Below are 17,451 nucleotides of genomic sequence, written 5' to 3'. Positions count from 1 at the left end.
CCAGACACCTTGGAAAACACTTAGAGTGGAGATATCGTAATTGCAGCTTACATCTTGTCTGTCATTTGTTTTTTGTGTAATTTTGCCTGCATCTTAGACAATTAAAACGATACAATCACTATTGAGGCAAGTATGACGTATGTATGCTTTTCGAATGTATTCATAAATATGACGTCATTTACATAAATATTCTTTTCAAAGATTAACGAATTTTCTCAAACTTCTGACCTATCTAGATCGTTTAGTTTTGTTTTTTTTAGGCCAGAATATCCCAGAATACAAATGTTCCCGAAAAATATGGAGTCGCTTTCGAGAAGAAAAACCTGCAATTGTTGCTCGTTTATAAAGACAGAATATACCGTGTAATTATATAATAGAAAAATATCGCTATTGCTTGATAGTACTTTTTTTTTGTTTTTTTTTTTTTAATTGTGACTATTATTAGCTCGATTATTAGTATTGCTCAAGGAAGTTCACATTGAATTTTGACCTTTAATAGTCAGTGTATTGTTTTTTTTTTTTCAAAGTAAATTTGTATTCCTTTGTTTTTCTCCTTCCTTTACTTATTTTGCATAAGAAAACTCCTCAATCAATTAATGAAGCTAAGGCTATGCCCCTATTAGGGTTATATTTTTTTTCTAATTTTTTGTTGTTGATTATCTTGATCAAGCTGAGGAATTGTTTTAATGTCCGTAAAATTGTCCTTACCTATGATCAGTCTCGTACACTGGAATTTACGTTGGAAGGAGATGGATGAAAATACGGGGTGGAATTGTACGTAAAATGTTCCCTTCCCTGGGTACGTTCGTGATTAACGAAGCAGAAGGTAAATTTTGTTATATTGATTAACCAGACAAAAGAAAATTTTCTGCTTTTGTAACTGGAATTCCTCCATTCAGAATAGAAAAAGCTATGTTAGAATAGAATTTGGGGATCTTCTTCTTTCTAAAGTTTCATTTTTGCCGTTTTCTCAATGCAGAAAGGATCATTCTGGCTTTAATTATAAAAAATAGAGAAATAAGTGATTGTCAAAAACACTGCCCTTAAGAGGGTTCAAAGCCCTTTTTTGTGGTCTTACTACCTATACCACTGACGAAAACAAACTGACTTCCTGACACGCGATTACCTTTTGTTGCTAGTTCTTAATTCTGGAATTGTTGACAAAAAAAAATCAAACAAAAATGATAGTATTGTAAACTGAAATTGGAAATCTAACCAAAATCGAAATATTGAGGTAGTATCTGGATTAGAATCCAAATCGGGAAATTGTTGTCATTATTCATCGTTAATGCAAGGATAAGTAACTTAGGCGAGAAAAGAAACTAGTTTATTCAAAGTTATTCCAATTTGTTAGTAGGCTATATCACAAATAATTCTAATCTTGATTCATTCTATGTTTATTCTAGGCCAAGTTAGGGGGATCATCCAGCGATCCAAGTGGAAGAAAAAGCGTTTATGCAAACGTGAATTATTGTACATATGCAACGGTTCCGCCCTCACCAGGTCCAAAAGATATACCCATTCGGCAGTGGCATGATGGTTGGGCGGAATATGTCGATCTTGGAAGAAGAACATACTATTATCAGACGGGGACCGGAGCCAAAAGCTGGAAACCACCCAGGAAAAGAACTGGTAGTCCTAAGCCAGAGGTATGTACTATGATCAAAAATTACAATCTCAGTTTCCCAGAAAAACGAGTTAAGTAGACCCAACTCATCTCCTTCAGTGTGCTATCAAGTGATAGGCCTATACGAGCAAAAATTTAAGTCTATATCAGATTAATTATTTTGGCTAAGATGTTAAGAGACTGGTTTCTGGAGTTTGTAGTTTTCATTGAGGTTTCCTTGGCTCTGTCTAAACGCCCATAAGTTTCAAACCACATAGACGAAAAAAGAAAAAATCTTTTGTCATAGATTGGGAAAACAAAATTATTGTTTCGAAGTTTTTCGTCTCCATTGAGGCTCTCCTGGTTCAGTCTAATTACCGTGAAAGTTTAAATCCTATTAGAAAAGCTAAATATTGGTAATCATTAAAACCCAATTCTTTTCTAAATATCGTCCTCTCTGGTCCCCCCCCCCCAGTATGTTTGCCCAGCAATCTGCAAGCCCATCTAAGATAACAGAAAGTTTGGGCTCTTTTCGGGTATCATAAACCGGTACAAACCACTTTTTTTTCCATTGAGGTCTATATGGCCCAGTCTACATGCCCTGTAATTTTCAAGCTCTAAGTTTAAGCATAACAAATCATGGATGAAAAAGATTTAGGGCCCCTTTTCGGATATAACGGATGGACAGCCTGATGCTGTTGGTTTATGCGAGACATTTTTGAATTCTGGCAATGAAATGCTATTGGATATCCATGGCTACAAAATGGAACATATAAATCGCTGTAAGATGGCTAAAGGAGATCTTGCCATGTATATATCTAATAATTTGCATTGCTGCTTGCGGAAAGACTTATCAAGGGATTATAAAGGTATCTTTGAGTCATAATTTATAGAAATTAGAGTTAATGGTATTGATCTAATCATGGGCAATGTTTATCGTTCTCGTATTGGTGCGGTTTCGGTGTTTCTTTGGAATCTTGAGGAAATTCTTGACATAATATGAGAACGTCCGCGTTAGTTAACCATAATGGGTGACTTAAATATAAATTTGATGGATTCAAATTCTTCGGCTTCAGTTGATTTTCTTTCCACCATGCTTGCCGCAGGAACTCTACCAACTGGATTCATCCCCACACGAGTAACTAATATTACAGCTTCTTTTATTGACAATATTTTCTCTACGCTTAGCTTGAAGGAAAACTCAATTTTAGTTAGTGATATCTCCGATCATTTTCTAATATATTCTCGGTTCAGCTTTAAACAAGGACAGAATAACAAGGCTCAATTGTTTGATTCTTATTCTATTAGGTTTGGTGAGAAAGAGTTATCTCTCCTTGGATCTAAAATGGCGGAAAATTTGTGGATCTTGTTTGAAAATGATAAGGATTTTTTCTATTTTTTTTTATTTGAGTCCTTTTATGAAACCATAAAAGAGGCTATTCTTAGCATTTGTAAAGTACCAAGCACGGGTCTAAAAGGATTGTTCCTCTAAACCCATGAATTACATCTGGACTTATCAAAAGCTGGAGGAGGAAAAATAATCTCTGGAGGTCTTATAAATGCGCTACACTTTCAGTGAGTGCTATTCGTCTTTGTCAGTTCAAGATTTACCGGAATATATATAATTCCTTGTGTAGGAAAGCCAAATCTCTCTACTATCTAAATAATTTTGCTGCGCGTGGCAATGATTTCCGTAAAACATTGAAGGTAATAAATTCTGTGCTGAAACCTGGTTGTCAATCTAGCACTTTGCCTATGTGTCTGGTCATTGGTGATGAAGCTGTAGAGGGGGAGCTTAATGTCCAAGAAGCATTCACTTCATTCTTCGCTTGTATTAGTAAGAATATTGCTGTCATAGCTACTTTACTTCGGCCTAAGCCGGACTTAAGGTCTTACCTGGGCCGTCTTGTGTTAAGTCTATGTTTCTAGAGCCGGTTACAGTAAGTGAAATTACTAAAATTGTTAATAGCCTGAATAACTCGTCCTCATCTGGGCCAGACTCTATTCCTATTAAGGTTGTTAAATCTATTCTTCCTTCAAAAGTTGTGCCTCTAATAAAACTTGTTAATCTTTTATTTAAATATAGTGTTTTTCCGGATGCTCTCAAGCATGCTCGGATTATTGTTCTGTATAAAGGTGGACCAAGAAATGATCCAGCAAAATATCGACCAATTTCAATTTTATCAGTATTTAGCAAAATCTTCGAAAAGGCTGTGCTTTCTCGTCTCCTTACTTTTCTAGAATATAAAAATTTCTTCATGATTTTCAATTTGGTTTTCCAAATGAATCACTCCACTGAGCATGCCTGTATGACCCTTTTGAATTTTATACATTCTGCATTAGACTCGGGATTAATTCCGGCTGCTATATTCCTGGATATTCGCAAGGCATTTGATTCCTTAACCCATGAAACTCTTCTATCGAAGATGTCTCATTTTGGCATTAGGTTAATGTATTCTCTTGGTTTCAATCTTATTTGAATGATAGGTTAATTTCTGTCGATCCACTTTTCCGTTCACCCTCACAAGTGAATTTTGGTGTCCCTCAGGGATCAGTTTTAGGGCCTGTGCTATTTTTGATTTATGTAAATGATCTTTTTTACGCAGTAAAAAAGCAGAAACTTATTAATTGCTGTATACTCTGTCATCCTAAGCCTTCCCTTGTCCAATTATAGTTCGCCATCTTCTCATGGCCTTGTTTGTTTTGCTGATGACAGCACATTTGGCACTTCGAGAAATTGCGAATGTGAGCTTTGATTAAATTCGACAAATTTGTTTGAGAGAGTAATTTTATGGCTTGATACTAAATATCTTACCCTAAATTTTTTCAAGTCCAGTTTTTTTATATTTTCGCATGTTTCTCAGATTTATCCCCAGTTATCAGAAAATCATCAGCCAAATGGGATAATTCATAGATCTAAGATCGATATATTCTTGTTGATGAAAACTTGTCTTTCAAACGTCACAATGATTTGATCAAAATGAAGATACGCAAGAGTCTCGGTATTTTAAGGAAACTTGAACATATTTTCCCTGGATCAATTTTTAAAATTCTTTTTCACTGCTCGATCCAATCTTACGTTTCTTACTGTTCAATAGTATGGATGTCAACCTTTCCTTCATCGTTAAAACTATTTTCTAGTACTTTTACTAGGAAGGTAAGCAGGAAGGGTGTGTGAAAACACAGGATGGTTGGACCCCCAACCCCCCATTGCAGTTCCTGGCTGAAGGGCCATGAAACGGAGATCAGCACCGCCGGTTTGGACATTAAGGGTCAAGTGCCGTCTTACTTAAATTAAGCAAACTAATCGTTCCCGAGTTATCCCATTATTTGATGTCGAGTCACTGTATATTCTTTCGTGTGTATGTTTTACTTTGTCTAAGCTTAATGGTGACCTGTCCCATCCCTTAAATGTTCTGCCATCTTTCATCTCTGATCAGAATAATTATAATCTTCGCAATACCAAAAATCATATTAAAGTTCCTTTTACTTTTTGTGTAAGGTCAGATTTTAATCTTTTAATTGCGAGTCATATTGTGTGGAATAAGTTACCCGAATCAGCTCGAAGATGCCACTCATTCGGTTTATTCAAAAAAAAGTATTAAAAATTCTTTGGCTTCTTAGAAACTATATTATCTCTCTACTTATTTATTTTTTATCTATTTATTTTTTTCATATATATATATATATATATATATATATATGTATTTATTTATATTATTTATATTTTCTTTTCTTCTCTTTCTTGCTCTTCTCTCTGTGAGTAAGTGATTATTTAATTTTTTTTCTTCTCTGATTTAGTGACTCGTTTATCTTCCCCCTTCTTTACAGGCCAAAGAGCCTTTGGGTGATTAGTAAAATGCATTATTGTATGTGTATTTCATGATGAATAAATCTTATCTTACCTTAACGTTGGAAGGATTTATTTTCTGTTTTTAAGTACGTCATTTCAATAACCTCGGTACACCTCGAAAGTCCAAGTGGTTGTCTCATTACTTCCTCGTTTTTATGGCACTTGGTGTTAATTCGGAAAAAATAGAAACATTGAAGTGTTTTTAACTTGCGAACGAACGGTTGATCAGATCTTAATGAAATTTGATGTTTGGAAGGATATCGTGTCTCAGAGCTATTATTTTAAATCCCGACCGGATCTGGTGACACTTGGGGGGGGGGGAGTTAGGAGGGGGAAAACTAAAATCTTGGAAAACACTTAAAGTTCAGGGATCGGGATGAAACTTGGTGGGGAAAATAAGCACAAGTCCTAGATACATGATTGACATAACCGGAACGGATCCGCTCTCTTTGGGTTAGTTGGCGGGGGGGGGGGTTAATTCTGAAAAATTAGAAAAAATGAGGTATTTTCAACTTTGGAACGGGTGATCGGATCTCAAGGAAATTTGACATTTAGAAGGATATCGTGTCTCAGAGCTCTTATTTAAATCCCGACCGGATCTGGTAACGTTGGGGGGTGGAGTTGGGAGGGGGAAACCTAAAATCTTGGAAAACGCTTAGAGTGGAGGGATTGCGATGAAACTTGGTGGGAAAAATAAGCACAGGTCCTAGATACATGATTGACATAACCGGAACGGATCCGCTCTCTTTGGGGTAGTTGGGGGGGGGGGGTTAATTCTGAAAATTTTGACAAAATGAGGTATTTTTAACTTACAAACGGGTGATCGGATCTCAATGAAATTTGATATTTAGAAAGATATCGTGTCTCGAAGCTCTTATTTTAAATCCCGACCGGATCTGATGACATTGGGGGGAGTTTAGGGTGTTGGAACCTAAAATCATGGAAAACGCTTTGATTGGAGGGATCGGGATGAAACTTGGTGGGAAAATAAGCAGAAGTCTTAGATACGTGATTTACATAATTGGAACGGATCCGCTCTATTGGTTGGGGGTTAATTCTGAAAAATTAGAACAAATGACGTATTTTTCACTTACGAAGGAGTGATCGGATCGTCATGAAACTTCATATATAGAAGGACTCGTAACTCAGATCTCTTATTTTAAATCTCAACCGGATCCAGCTTTATTGGGGGGGGGGGCAGTTGGGGGGACCGGAAATCTTAGAAAATACTTAAAGCGGAGAGATCAGGATGAAACTGGATGGGAAGAATAATAGCCTAAGATACGTGACTGACGTAACCGGACCGGATCTGCTCTCTTGGGTGAAGTTGGGGGGGGGGTATTTTGAAAATTGAGGTATTTGTAACTTACGAAAGGGTGACCAGATCTTAATGAAATTTGATATTTAGAAGGATCTTGTGCTTTAGAGCTCTAATTTTAAATTCCGACCAGATCCTGTGACATTGGGGGGAGTTGGAGGGGGGGATTCTTGGAAAACGTGAAAATTGGGGTATTTTTGTCTTACAAATAGGTGGTCGGATCTTAATGAAATTTGATATTTAGAAGGGTGTCTCAGAGCTCTTATTTCAAATCCCGACGAGATCTTTTGACATCGGGGGGAGTTGGAGGGGGAAATCTTGGAAAACACTTGGAGTGGAGGAATCGGGATGAAGCTTGGTGGATAGAATAAGCAAATGTCCTTGATACGTGATTGACGTAACCGTACTGGATTTGCTCTCTTTGGGGGAGTTGGGGGAGGGGCTCAGTGATTTGGCGAGTTTGATGCTTCTGGACGTGCTAGGACGATGAAAATTGGTAGGCGTGTCAGGGAGCTGCACAAATTGGCTTGATAAAGTCGTTTTCCCAGATTCGACCATCTGGGGGGCTAAAGGGAGAGGAAAAATTAGAAAAAATGAGGTATTTATAACTTACGAGTGGGTGATCGGATCTTAATGAATTTTGATATTATGAAGGACATCGTGACTCAGAGCTCTCATTTTAAATTCTGGCCGGCATTAAGCCTCTGATTTTTCTTTTAAATCAATCTATTGATTCTTAGAATTTATATGAGCTCTTGGCTCTTAGCTCTTTTTGCCTCGTCACAAGTGCCATATGAGCTCTTAGCTCTTGTTTCAAGAGTGGTTGTTCTTAATACATTGTTCAAAAAGACGGATTCAACGGAAAATTACTCGGGATGTAAAAACTAACTTTGTCAAAGGAAAATCAGGAGTATCGTCGTCAATAACCAGGAAAAGGTGCCATTGAAATAGTTTGTTTTGGATAGTGCGGTAGGTACTTGTACAGTTGACGTCAGGATTACTTCTATCAAATGACGAAGCATCAAAAGAGTAAAAGGGAACCCAAACTGTGGTGCTACAATTTGTTATGGTTTTGTCCGGTTTATGGTTTGTTTATGGTTTATATTTGTCCGGTTTGTTATGTCCGGTTTATGGTTTAGGTCCGGTTTTGTCATGTGTTGCCTTGGTTCTGATTTTGACCGGTGAGCTGTGGCCTTGGAAGTTTTCTGTCTAGAAAATACCAAGCAATAGAGTTAATATTTATTTTTGTTTCCCATAGAACTTGCTCAACTCTGTACACTGCACGCATATTATCGGGAAAAGGAAGTAAGTGCGCAAATCGTGAGAGTAACCAAATTCCTGTCTGCAAAACAAAAACAAAGCAATTACTTTATAGCAGTTCACCTCAGAACATCCGCCTTGTATGAAATCACAGAATTATAACCTACGCTATAGTTTCGAGTTTAGGAAAACCTTGACATTTTATGGTTAATAACCCGACAATCGGAGTCTAACGACCGTTTTAAGCATCTTTCTTGTGACATTTATTTGCTTATTTATCTTTATTTTTTTTTTTAGTCTAAATGTTTAATGAAGCGTACGCTTGTGGTTTTTTTGGCCAGTCAAACATTAGTAATGTCTCATTGATATTTTGCTTTGAAAAGCAGTAAAGTAATTATTTAATTTCGAAATGGCCAAGATTGATAAGGATTACAACCTTTATAAACGGCTTGTAGCCTTATAGGAAAAAATTGTCAGTTATAGAGGGGCCATATAGACAAATTCCCTATTTCCAGTTAGTCAACCATAGCTTAGGACCCTTTTTCTCTCAACCCTCATTCAACTCAACCCCGCCCTATGAAACTGAACAATACAATGTTAGTTAGAAGTGTCCGAAGTGTGACTGAAATAGTATGCCGTTTCTTCGTTTGCTTTTTACTGTGCAAATGCGTCTTATGTTATGTTACTTTGGGGTGATTAGTTTTTTCTTTTTCTCGGAAAGGGGAAAAAATTATTCTGTTTGACCAGCGTTTTATGAATTTAAGGCTTATGTTCCCTTTGAAAGAAACGTTTTTGCGACAACCCTGCATATGTAATTTGCACGAAAAAAACGAGATACTTGTATCGTTGGATTCAATAGTTTCAGGTGTATCCATTCGCCGAACTAAATTTTGATATTACTTAAACTTTTTTCTTGGAGAATGATCTAAACTAGTGTAAAAAAAAAAGGAAAATTGTCCATTTTTTTTGACGATTTTCAGCTAATACGATGAACACCAAATTTTGAAAATTTATTTTGTTAGATATTGATAAAGGTGAATCTCGGCTGTGGAACAATTGTAAAATTTTTGTATTATGTGGTCAAACAGGTTGTGATAACGAACTGTAAGTAGCCTAGCCTAAGGAGCGTCTGGGTAACACAAACTCTAAGAAACAGAATTTTAATGTCAATAGATGCATAAAAATAATCAGCTTATTATGCTGATTTCAAATATATAAAATTCATAAAGTTTAGCGTTACTAATCAAAAATTACGAGCATGAAAAAATTTGACTGATTTTTGAAATAGGGGAAAAAATTTGACTGATTTTTGAAATAGGGGAAAACATACCCTAAAATTAAAGGAATCTTCAAATTCAACGTACCATAAAACCCTACTGTAGAAGTTGCAAGCTCTCATCTGCAATAATGTGGAATCTTGGTATTTTTGCCAGAAGACAGGTCACGGATGCGTTTTATTTTCTTTTTTTCCAGGGGGTGTTGTATCAAAATAATGGTCGTAGAACATTGGGGGAGGGTGAATTCAAACGGAAATTAAAAATTATAGTCTCCTTTTTAAGTGACCAAAAAGACTGGAGGGCAGCTGGGCCCTCTCCCATGCCTACTTTGTTCCGAAAATTGAATGATCAAAATCTGAGATAGCTATTTTGTTCAGTATATTTGAAAATCAAATAATTATGTGTTTATGTTTAAAATGACCCTCCACAGTCCTTGGGGAGAACCCTGTAATTTATGAAATTCGCCCATTGTTTACACAAAGAATTTGTTATTGGGAAGTATGCAGACATTTTTTTTGGGTGGGGGTTGTGCTTGGAGCTGATTTCTATAAGGAGGATCTTCCTTGGGGAGTGATATTTCTGGGGGAGGGTGAATATTGTACTGGGGGGTGAATATTGTACTGGGGGGATTTGACAGAATTACTGTATGAAATTCTTTTTAATTGTCTTACATTCTCTTTGCCAAATTTTTCATACGGAGATATTCCGAGGGAATTATCCTGGGGTTTTTCCCGCGTGTTTTGATTTTCGGGAAATAATTTCCACGGAAGGGGGCACTTCTGGAGTGATCGAAAAACCGACTTGAGATTACATTCTTAGTAAAATGAAGGAATGCTAAGGAGAATTTTTCAGGCTGAATCATCCGAAGGCAATTTTACAGGGAGGGGGATTCTCAGCGAGGATGGAACAGTTTGAAGGGAAAGTGACGGGGGGGGATGCGCTTTACGTTGGAAGAAACTTCTAGGGAGGAGTTTTCCGTGAGGGGGAGGGCTATATTCCATAGATGGTGGGCCAGATAAAAAGTACTTACAGCTTTAGCGTAAATAGCAAGGTATCGAGGAGGGGGCAACCGTTAATATACGGAATAAACCTGCCAAAGTTAATGTGCAAATTATGTTTTAATTTTTCAAGTACGGTGAGCCAAATTCGAACTTGTATTAGTTGAAAAATATTCAGAAATTAAATAAAAAACAAAAAAAAGTTTTTAATTATTTTAAAAAGGAAGGAGGAAGGAGGCCTAGTTGCCCTCCAATTTTTCGGTTACTTAAAAAGGCAACTAGAACTTTTATTTTTTAATGAACGTTTTTATTAGTAAAAAATATACGTAACTTAAGAATTAACTTATGTAACAAACTTTTATATTCTTATATTTTTATTGTGTATACAAGGGGGTTTGTACCCTCGTTAATACCTCGCTCTTTTGTCTAAGTCGTAAGTTTTGTCCCAATTCTTGAAGAATGACCCCTGAATCAGAAAGACCATAGAATAAATAGCTGAAATTAATAAAAATACTTTAGCATTAAGAGCGAGGTATTTATCTCCTCCTAAATACCTCGCTCTTTATGCTAAAGTATTTTTAGAATCCCTCATATGTGTAATAATCTCTGTTCGTTTTAAGTTTCAATGCTGCTTACTTTCAATTGAAAAAACGTTTTCATGTTTATTTTTTCATTGTTTTTTTATAGTAATGATAGAAAATCCTGCGCCCTTTTCATTGAATTTTTCTTCCCCTGTGACATATTCCTCCAAGGAAAGATCCTCCCACATAGCCCCCTCCCCTCAACCCCACCCCAACCCCACCCCCAAACCAAAAAAACCCCCTGAAAACGTCTGCACACTTCCCAATAACCATTACTGTTTGTAAACACTGGTCAAAGTTTGTAGCTTACAGCCCCTCCCCCAGGGATTGTGGGGGAGTAAGTCATTCCCAAAGATATAGTTCTTATGGTTTTCGACTATGCGGAACAAAATGGCTATCTCAAAATTTTAATCCGTTGACTTTGGGAAAAATGAGCGTGGGAGGGGGCCAAGGTGCCCTCCAATTTTTTTGGTCACTTAAAAAGGACACTAGAACTTTTCATTTCCGTTAGAATGAGCCCTCTTGCGACATTCTAGGACCACTTGATCGATACGATGACCCCTGAAAAAAAAAAACAAGAAATAAACACGCACCCGTGATTTGTCTTCTGGCAAAAAATACGGAATTCCACATTTTTGTAGATAGGAGCTTGAAATTTTTGCTACATGGTTCTCTGATACGCCGAATGCGATGGTGTGATTTTCGTTAAGATTTTATGACTTTTAGGGGGTGTTTCCCCCTATTTTCCAAAATAAGGCAAATTTTATCAGGCTCGTAACTTTTGATGACAAAGACTAAATTTGATGAAACTTATATATTTAGAATCAGCATGAAAATCCGATTCTGTTGATGCGGTTTTAGCATCAAAATTCCGGGTTTTAAAGCTTCGTTTACTATTGTGCCGGGTCGCTCCTTGTTACAGTTCGTTACCACGAACTGTTTGATACTAGAGAAATGTATGATTAGTGCTATGTACGAAAATAAGACTGGTGACCCGTTAAGGTAGGAAATGAGGATAAATGCTGGTTTCGAATTGAACCGGAAATTTAGCAGGGCTTTGCTGGAATAGGTTTGAAAATAAACGTTAAGAACACTTAAAGTATTCTAAAGCTAGGAATAACTGAAGGTGGAAAGGTGACGTTGGGTAACAAAAAGATCGGTTAAGTGGATAGTTTCACTTACGTGGGTAGTATTCTTAGTAAAGATGGTGGAAGCAATGAAGATGTTAAAAGTAGAATTGCCAAGGCTCAGGGTGTTTTTTCAGAGTTGAAAAAAGTTTGGAAGAAAAGAGGTTTAAGTTTGCGAACCAAGGTTAGAATATTGGAAGCTACAGTAATGACAGTGGTTAAATACGGTTCTGAAGCATGGGTGCTCCAAAAAACGAAGGAAGGTTTGCTAGATTTTTTCCAGAGAAATTACCTATGAATTGTTATGGGTACGCGACTGACTGATCGTATTTCAAACAGTAGGCTGATCGAAAACTGTGTTTCAATCCCACTTTCTAGGGCTATAATGAGAGAAAAGTTGAGATGGCCAGGGACGTTCTGTGGATGAAGCATGACAGATCGTTAAAGAGTGTCCTTTTCAGCCAACCCTCTAGGGCTAAATGGAAAAAAGGTCGTCCGTGGTTGGGGTGGGCGGATATCGTAAAGAAAGATTTAAAGGAAATAGGGATTTCCTTGGAAGGTGTAAAGAGGAAGGTTTTGAATAGATTGGGGCTCAGGATGAGCGTGCGTAGCTGTTTTGGCCTCAGGCAGTTTGGTAATGGGGTGAGTTGTTAGTAATAGTATCAAGTTTAATGTTACCCATCAAGAATTACGAGCGGGAGAATGCCCAGTTTTTGAAAGAGGGGATACACAAAACATCAGGGGAGACACATTAGCAAAACGTCAAGTTATCTTTAATAAAAATCAGATTCAGCATATCAGAGAACCTTACTGTACAGGTTTCAAGCTCCTTTATATAATTTTTTTTCGCTTTTTTTGCCAGAAGCAAAGTCACGGACGTGTGTTATTTTTTTTAAGGCACTTGGTATTTACCAAGTGACATATAGCGATCGCAAATTCTGTCTATCTGTCGGTCTGTCTTGGTTTTGCTAGTTTGGGCACTTAATAAGCTAGGACGATGAAATTTAGCAGGCATATCAGGGACCAGACCAAATTAAATTAGAAATAGTCTTTTCCCCAATTCGACCTTCAGGGGGTGGGGAGTGGGGGTACGGTTAATTTAGAAAAAAAGAAAAAATAAGGTATTTTTAACTTACGAACGAGTTATCGGATCTTAATGACCTGCACAAATTGACTTGTTAAAGTCGTTTTCCCCGATTCGACCATCTGGGGGGCTGAGGGGAGAGGAAAAATTAGAAAAAATGTGGTATTTTTAGCTTAAAGAATACCCAGGTTGTGGTATTCTTAGCTTTCTTGTTCTCGTTCTTGCTCTTGTTCTTGTTCTTGCTCCTGTTCTTTTTGTTTGTTTGTTTACTTTTCAGGAATGATTGTATCCAACCAGTGATCCTAGAAGATTGGGAAAGGGCTCATTTTATCGGAAATCGAAAGTTCTTAAGCCCCTTTTCAGTTCCCAAGAATTTTGGAGCGCATCTAGTCCCCCTCTCTTTTCTGAATTTCGTCCAGTCAGATTTTTGGGATAGCCAGTTTGTTCAGAATAGTTGAAAGGCCCAATAAATATGTTATTGAGGATTGACCCCCACACCCCCGGGGGAAGGGCTGCGGGCTATAAACTTTGCCCATTGTTTTTTTAAGAGTCAAAAGTGATCGGAGGGGAGCTAGATTCCCCCCCCCTCCACGTATCCTTTTCTCCAAATGCATCCGATAGAAATTTTTAGGTAGTCATTCTGTTCAAAATACTCCAAAGAACATATAACAATGCCTCCAGGGCTGGCACAACCCTCAAAGCCCAGGGGTAAGAGTTGTATGTTGTGTCCTGGGGCATATAATATTTTTATGAAATGGGTGGTCGTATAAACTTCGGATGGTGCTCATTTAATTAGAAATTAGACCCCTTTTCAAGAATCAAAAGTGATTGAAGGACCACCAGCCTCCCCACGCCCATTGTTTCCCAAAACAAACATCTAATAATTTTTTTTAGATATCCACTTTCTTAAGTATTGTTAAAAGGTCCATTAATTATGCCTTTGGGGATGTCACACCCCAACCCTCAAGGCAAGGGCTGTAAGTTAGGCAAGTCGTTCATTGTTTACGTATAGTATATGTTATTGAGAAAGGTATGCATGTTTAGCCTGCGTAATACGCAGGCTAAACTACCGTATTACGCAGTTATGCGTAATACGAGTTGTCAAAAGGACGTAAAACGGGAATGATTGAGTATATTAGTTTGGAACTGTCATGAAATGATAAGGGAGATGGTCAATTGACCAAGAAGGCAGTATTTGCACGCTGCTACTGCTACTACAACTACCATCACTGCTACTCCTACCGCTACTACTACTACTACTACTACTACCACTAAAAGTACTGCTTCTATAGAGGGTACTACCAAGGCTTAGGTTATTGTAATGAGCATTTGAGGAAGCGTTGAAGGGAAAGTTGAACTAAATCAAAACATACTCCTTTTGGTCAATTGATTCCCACTCAAGCATTGTCTGAAAGCTCCAGTTTAATACCTAAATCAGTTCTTGAGATATGCCCTTTTAACCATCTGTAGGCACATAGTGTGTTTTTTATTTAATTCAAAGACACTATGTGCGTACAATATATGTGCCTTAATAGTACTAGTATCCTAGTAGCAGTGGTTGTGGTAAGAGCAGTAGTAGCAGTAGTGGTGTTGTGTTAGTATTATTATAAACAGTTGTAGCTGTAGTAATAACAGTAGTACTAGCAGATACATGTTGCATTTTGTTCAGTTGAACATCCCACTCATGATGCCCCTGAAGTTTCATCTAGATACTGTAAGCCGTTCCAAAAATTGCTGAAACGCCTGTAGTTCCAATTTCAGATTCCCCATCTGAATTTTATGCGACCACCTATTCCATAAAAAAACCATATATCCCCAGGGTAGAACTTACAATTCTTGCCCCAGAGCTCTGGTGGGTTGTATCAGCGCTTGAGTCATTGTCATGTTCTTTGGACTATTTTGAACAAAATGGCTATCTTTCCATTTTTGATTAGGTAAGTTTGGGAAAAAGAGGGTGTCGGTGGTTGGGGGGGGGGTGTCGAGTTGTACTTCATCGCTTTTGAGTCTTAAAAGGGGAACTAGTTGTTTCTATGTCCAATTAAAAGAGTCTCATAAAGTTTATACGACCACCCTTTCCATAAAGACCTTTTGTGCCCCCGAGACATAACTTATAACCCTTACAACCAGGTTCAGTTGGTTGTTTCAGGCCTTGTTATATGATATTTACCATATTTTGAATCAAATGGTTGTCTCAAAATTTCTATTGGATGCTATCGGGGAAAAGAGGACGTGTGGAGGGGGGGGGGCTAGTTGCCATTTGATAATTTTGTACTCTTAAAAATGGGAAAACAACTTCTGATTTTCAATCCCATGAGCACCCCCCTCTCCCGAAGTTTGTATCACCACCCTTTCCACAAAAATCTTATATGTCAATAATGGGCAACTAGTAGAACTTATAGCCCTTGCCCTGAGGTTTTTAGGCTGGAATTCATCCTCAAAGACATAATTACTGAACTTTCCAACTACGCTGAACAAAATGCCATCTCAAAATTTTAATTGGATGTGCTTGGGAAAATGATGAGCGTGGGGGGGGGGGCTGGTTGCCCTCGAATCACTTTTGACTATTGAACCGGAGACTAGAACTTTCAATTTCCAATTGAATGAGCCCCTACCGAAGAGTCTATTACAACTTCTATACGAAGTGCCCTGGTCTGAAAAAAAACATAAATAAATAAAACTTTGTGTCCTCATTGCTCTTTATTTAGGCAGCTCTATTGTGTTGCCTATGATATTTTCTTATGATTCCGAAGTATGTGTTTGAATGTAAAATAAACAAGGTGTATTTAATTATAGAATCATTTAATGATGAGTTATTTTAACTTTTAATGTAGAGTTATGATGCTGAGTTATTTTTATTTGAGCTTTCATTGATTTAAGCAACTTTTTCAGCATTTAATTTAGGATAAAGGGTATTTATACATTTGAATGGATTTCTTTTTCAGACAGCCTCCGGTGACGAAGAAAATCAAAACATATCCGAAGAGCCGAGTCCTGTGTTAGTGCCTATTTGTGAGCGGCCAAAATTAAAGCGCGAATTATCCACTTTTGGAGTGCCTTTGACGACAAAAAATGATATTAATGGAAACAACACAGAAAAGTCTCGGCAGTGCGATTTAGTTACTGTTAAAAGGGCGCCTATTCCTGCTGGATGGGAGCAAAAGATTGATCCAACCTCTAAGGAGAAATATTATGAGCACCCTCAATCCGCTTCTAAGGTTGGTATTTTCCCTGTTTTTTCCATAGACTCATATTTGCTAAGAATTTGAATTGTATTTACGTTTCTAATATTCCTCTTTTTCTTACTCTGATTGTTTGTAGACACCAAAGCATAATCGCCGTGTGATTCCTGGCCCTGCGACGGCTTAGATCGAACCTCGCTTCCCGTATTAGCAAGTAATGATCAGTCCTACTGTGCCACCACGGGGTTATTTACAGTTTCCTTTCTACATTTGCAATCTCTATCTAATTATTGTGTAACGAGAGTTCGGATTTATGGAAATGGTGTATTAGTAGCGTTGGTAATTTGAACAATTTCAAATGTGCCTCGAGCAGGAGCAAATCCAAAAAGATTCATGCCGGTAAAAGTTTTTAGTGTCGGGGTTGGAGTTGGTATATTGTAAATGTCTGAAGTTGGAATCCGTTATAACCTATAACCGACTCCACAGTCCTGTTAAAAAACAACAATCTGGAAAATTGCGAGACAAGAGAATTTTGTCATGCTTAGACGGTAGTCTGTAGCTAAAAACAGTGGTAAAAAAAGTGTTTGTACCAAACACTTAGAATTGAGAGTGCAACTGGGGTCATAGCGTCTCTAGTTCCCCAGCCCCACCGCCAACTTTCTAGTGAAAAGCTTTTACTAAAACCAACTTTTTAGATATGTGGCATGATTGTTTAGACCAGAATTAAGACAGGTATTTTCAATAAGTATTACTGAAGACACAAAGTTGATCTTTGGTCTGTTTAGCCCCGCCTCTCAGCCTCTTCCTGCCATTTTTTTCTTCTTTTTTTTGTAGGAAGGCAGGCGTGTTGAAGCAGACGTTGTCTGAAGAAGAATCACGCAATGCTTCTCAAAATATATAATTAGTGGCATCAAATATGCCACTAATTGTATTTATCTGACCCCTCCAACATCCTTTACTCCTCTTACTGTCTTCTTCTCAGCAGGAAAGAAGGCTTGCTGAATCTTGTTCCAACCGGTGTCATGCAAGGACTTTCAATTGGCATGACTACAGAACCAAAAAGTCGAATGCCCTCCCGGACCAGTAAAGATTAAAGATAAAGAATATCTTTCTTTGGTATTTTTATTAAAAAAATAAAAAAACGCCCCCCCCCTCGCCCTACATTTTG

General features: G+C 37.6%; 1 protein-coding gene across 2 annotated transcripts in view; it reads left to right on the top strand.

Moving 5' to 3' along the window:
- The window catches only part of LOC136026409 (rho GTPase-activating protein 12-like), a 106,645-nt gene that overhangs the window by 31,754 nt on the left and 57,440 nt on the right, over positions 1-17,451 (top strand). For both annotated transcript variants that reach the window (XM_065702974.1, XM_065702973.1), the window contains exons 3-4: positions 1,407-1,649; positions 16,047-16,319. In XM_065702974.1, the coding sequence (XP_065559046.1) occupies positions 1,407-1,649; positions 16,047-16,319 (516 nt within the window). The remainder of the gene's footprint in view (positions 1-1,406; positions 1,650-16,046; positions 16,320-17,451) is intronic.

The sequence above is a fragment of the Artemia franciscana genome, chromosome 4 (genome assembly GCF_032884065.1).
Source record: "Artemia franciscana chromosome 4, ASM3288406v1, whole genome shotgun sequence".
Lineage (NCBI taxonomy): Eukaryota > Metazoa > Arthropoda > Branchiopoda > Anostraca > Artemiidae > Artemia > Artemia franciscana.
This window is presented reverse-complemented; position numbering and strand designations above follow the sequence as displayed.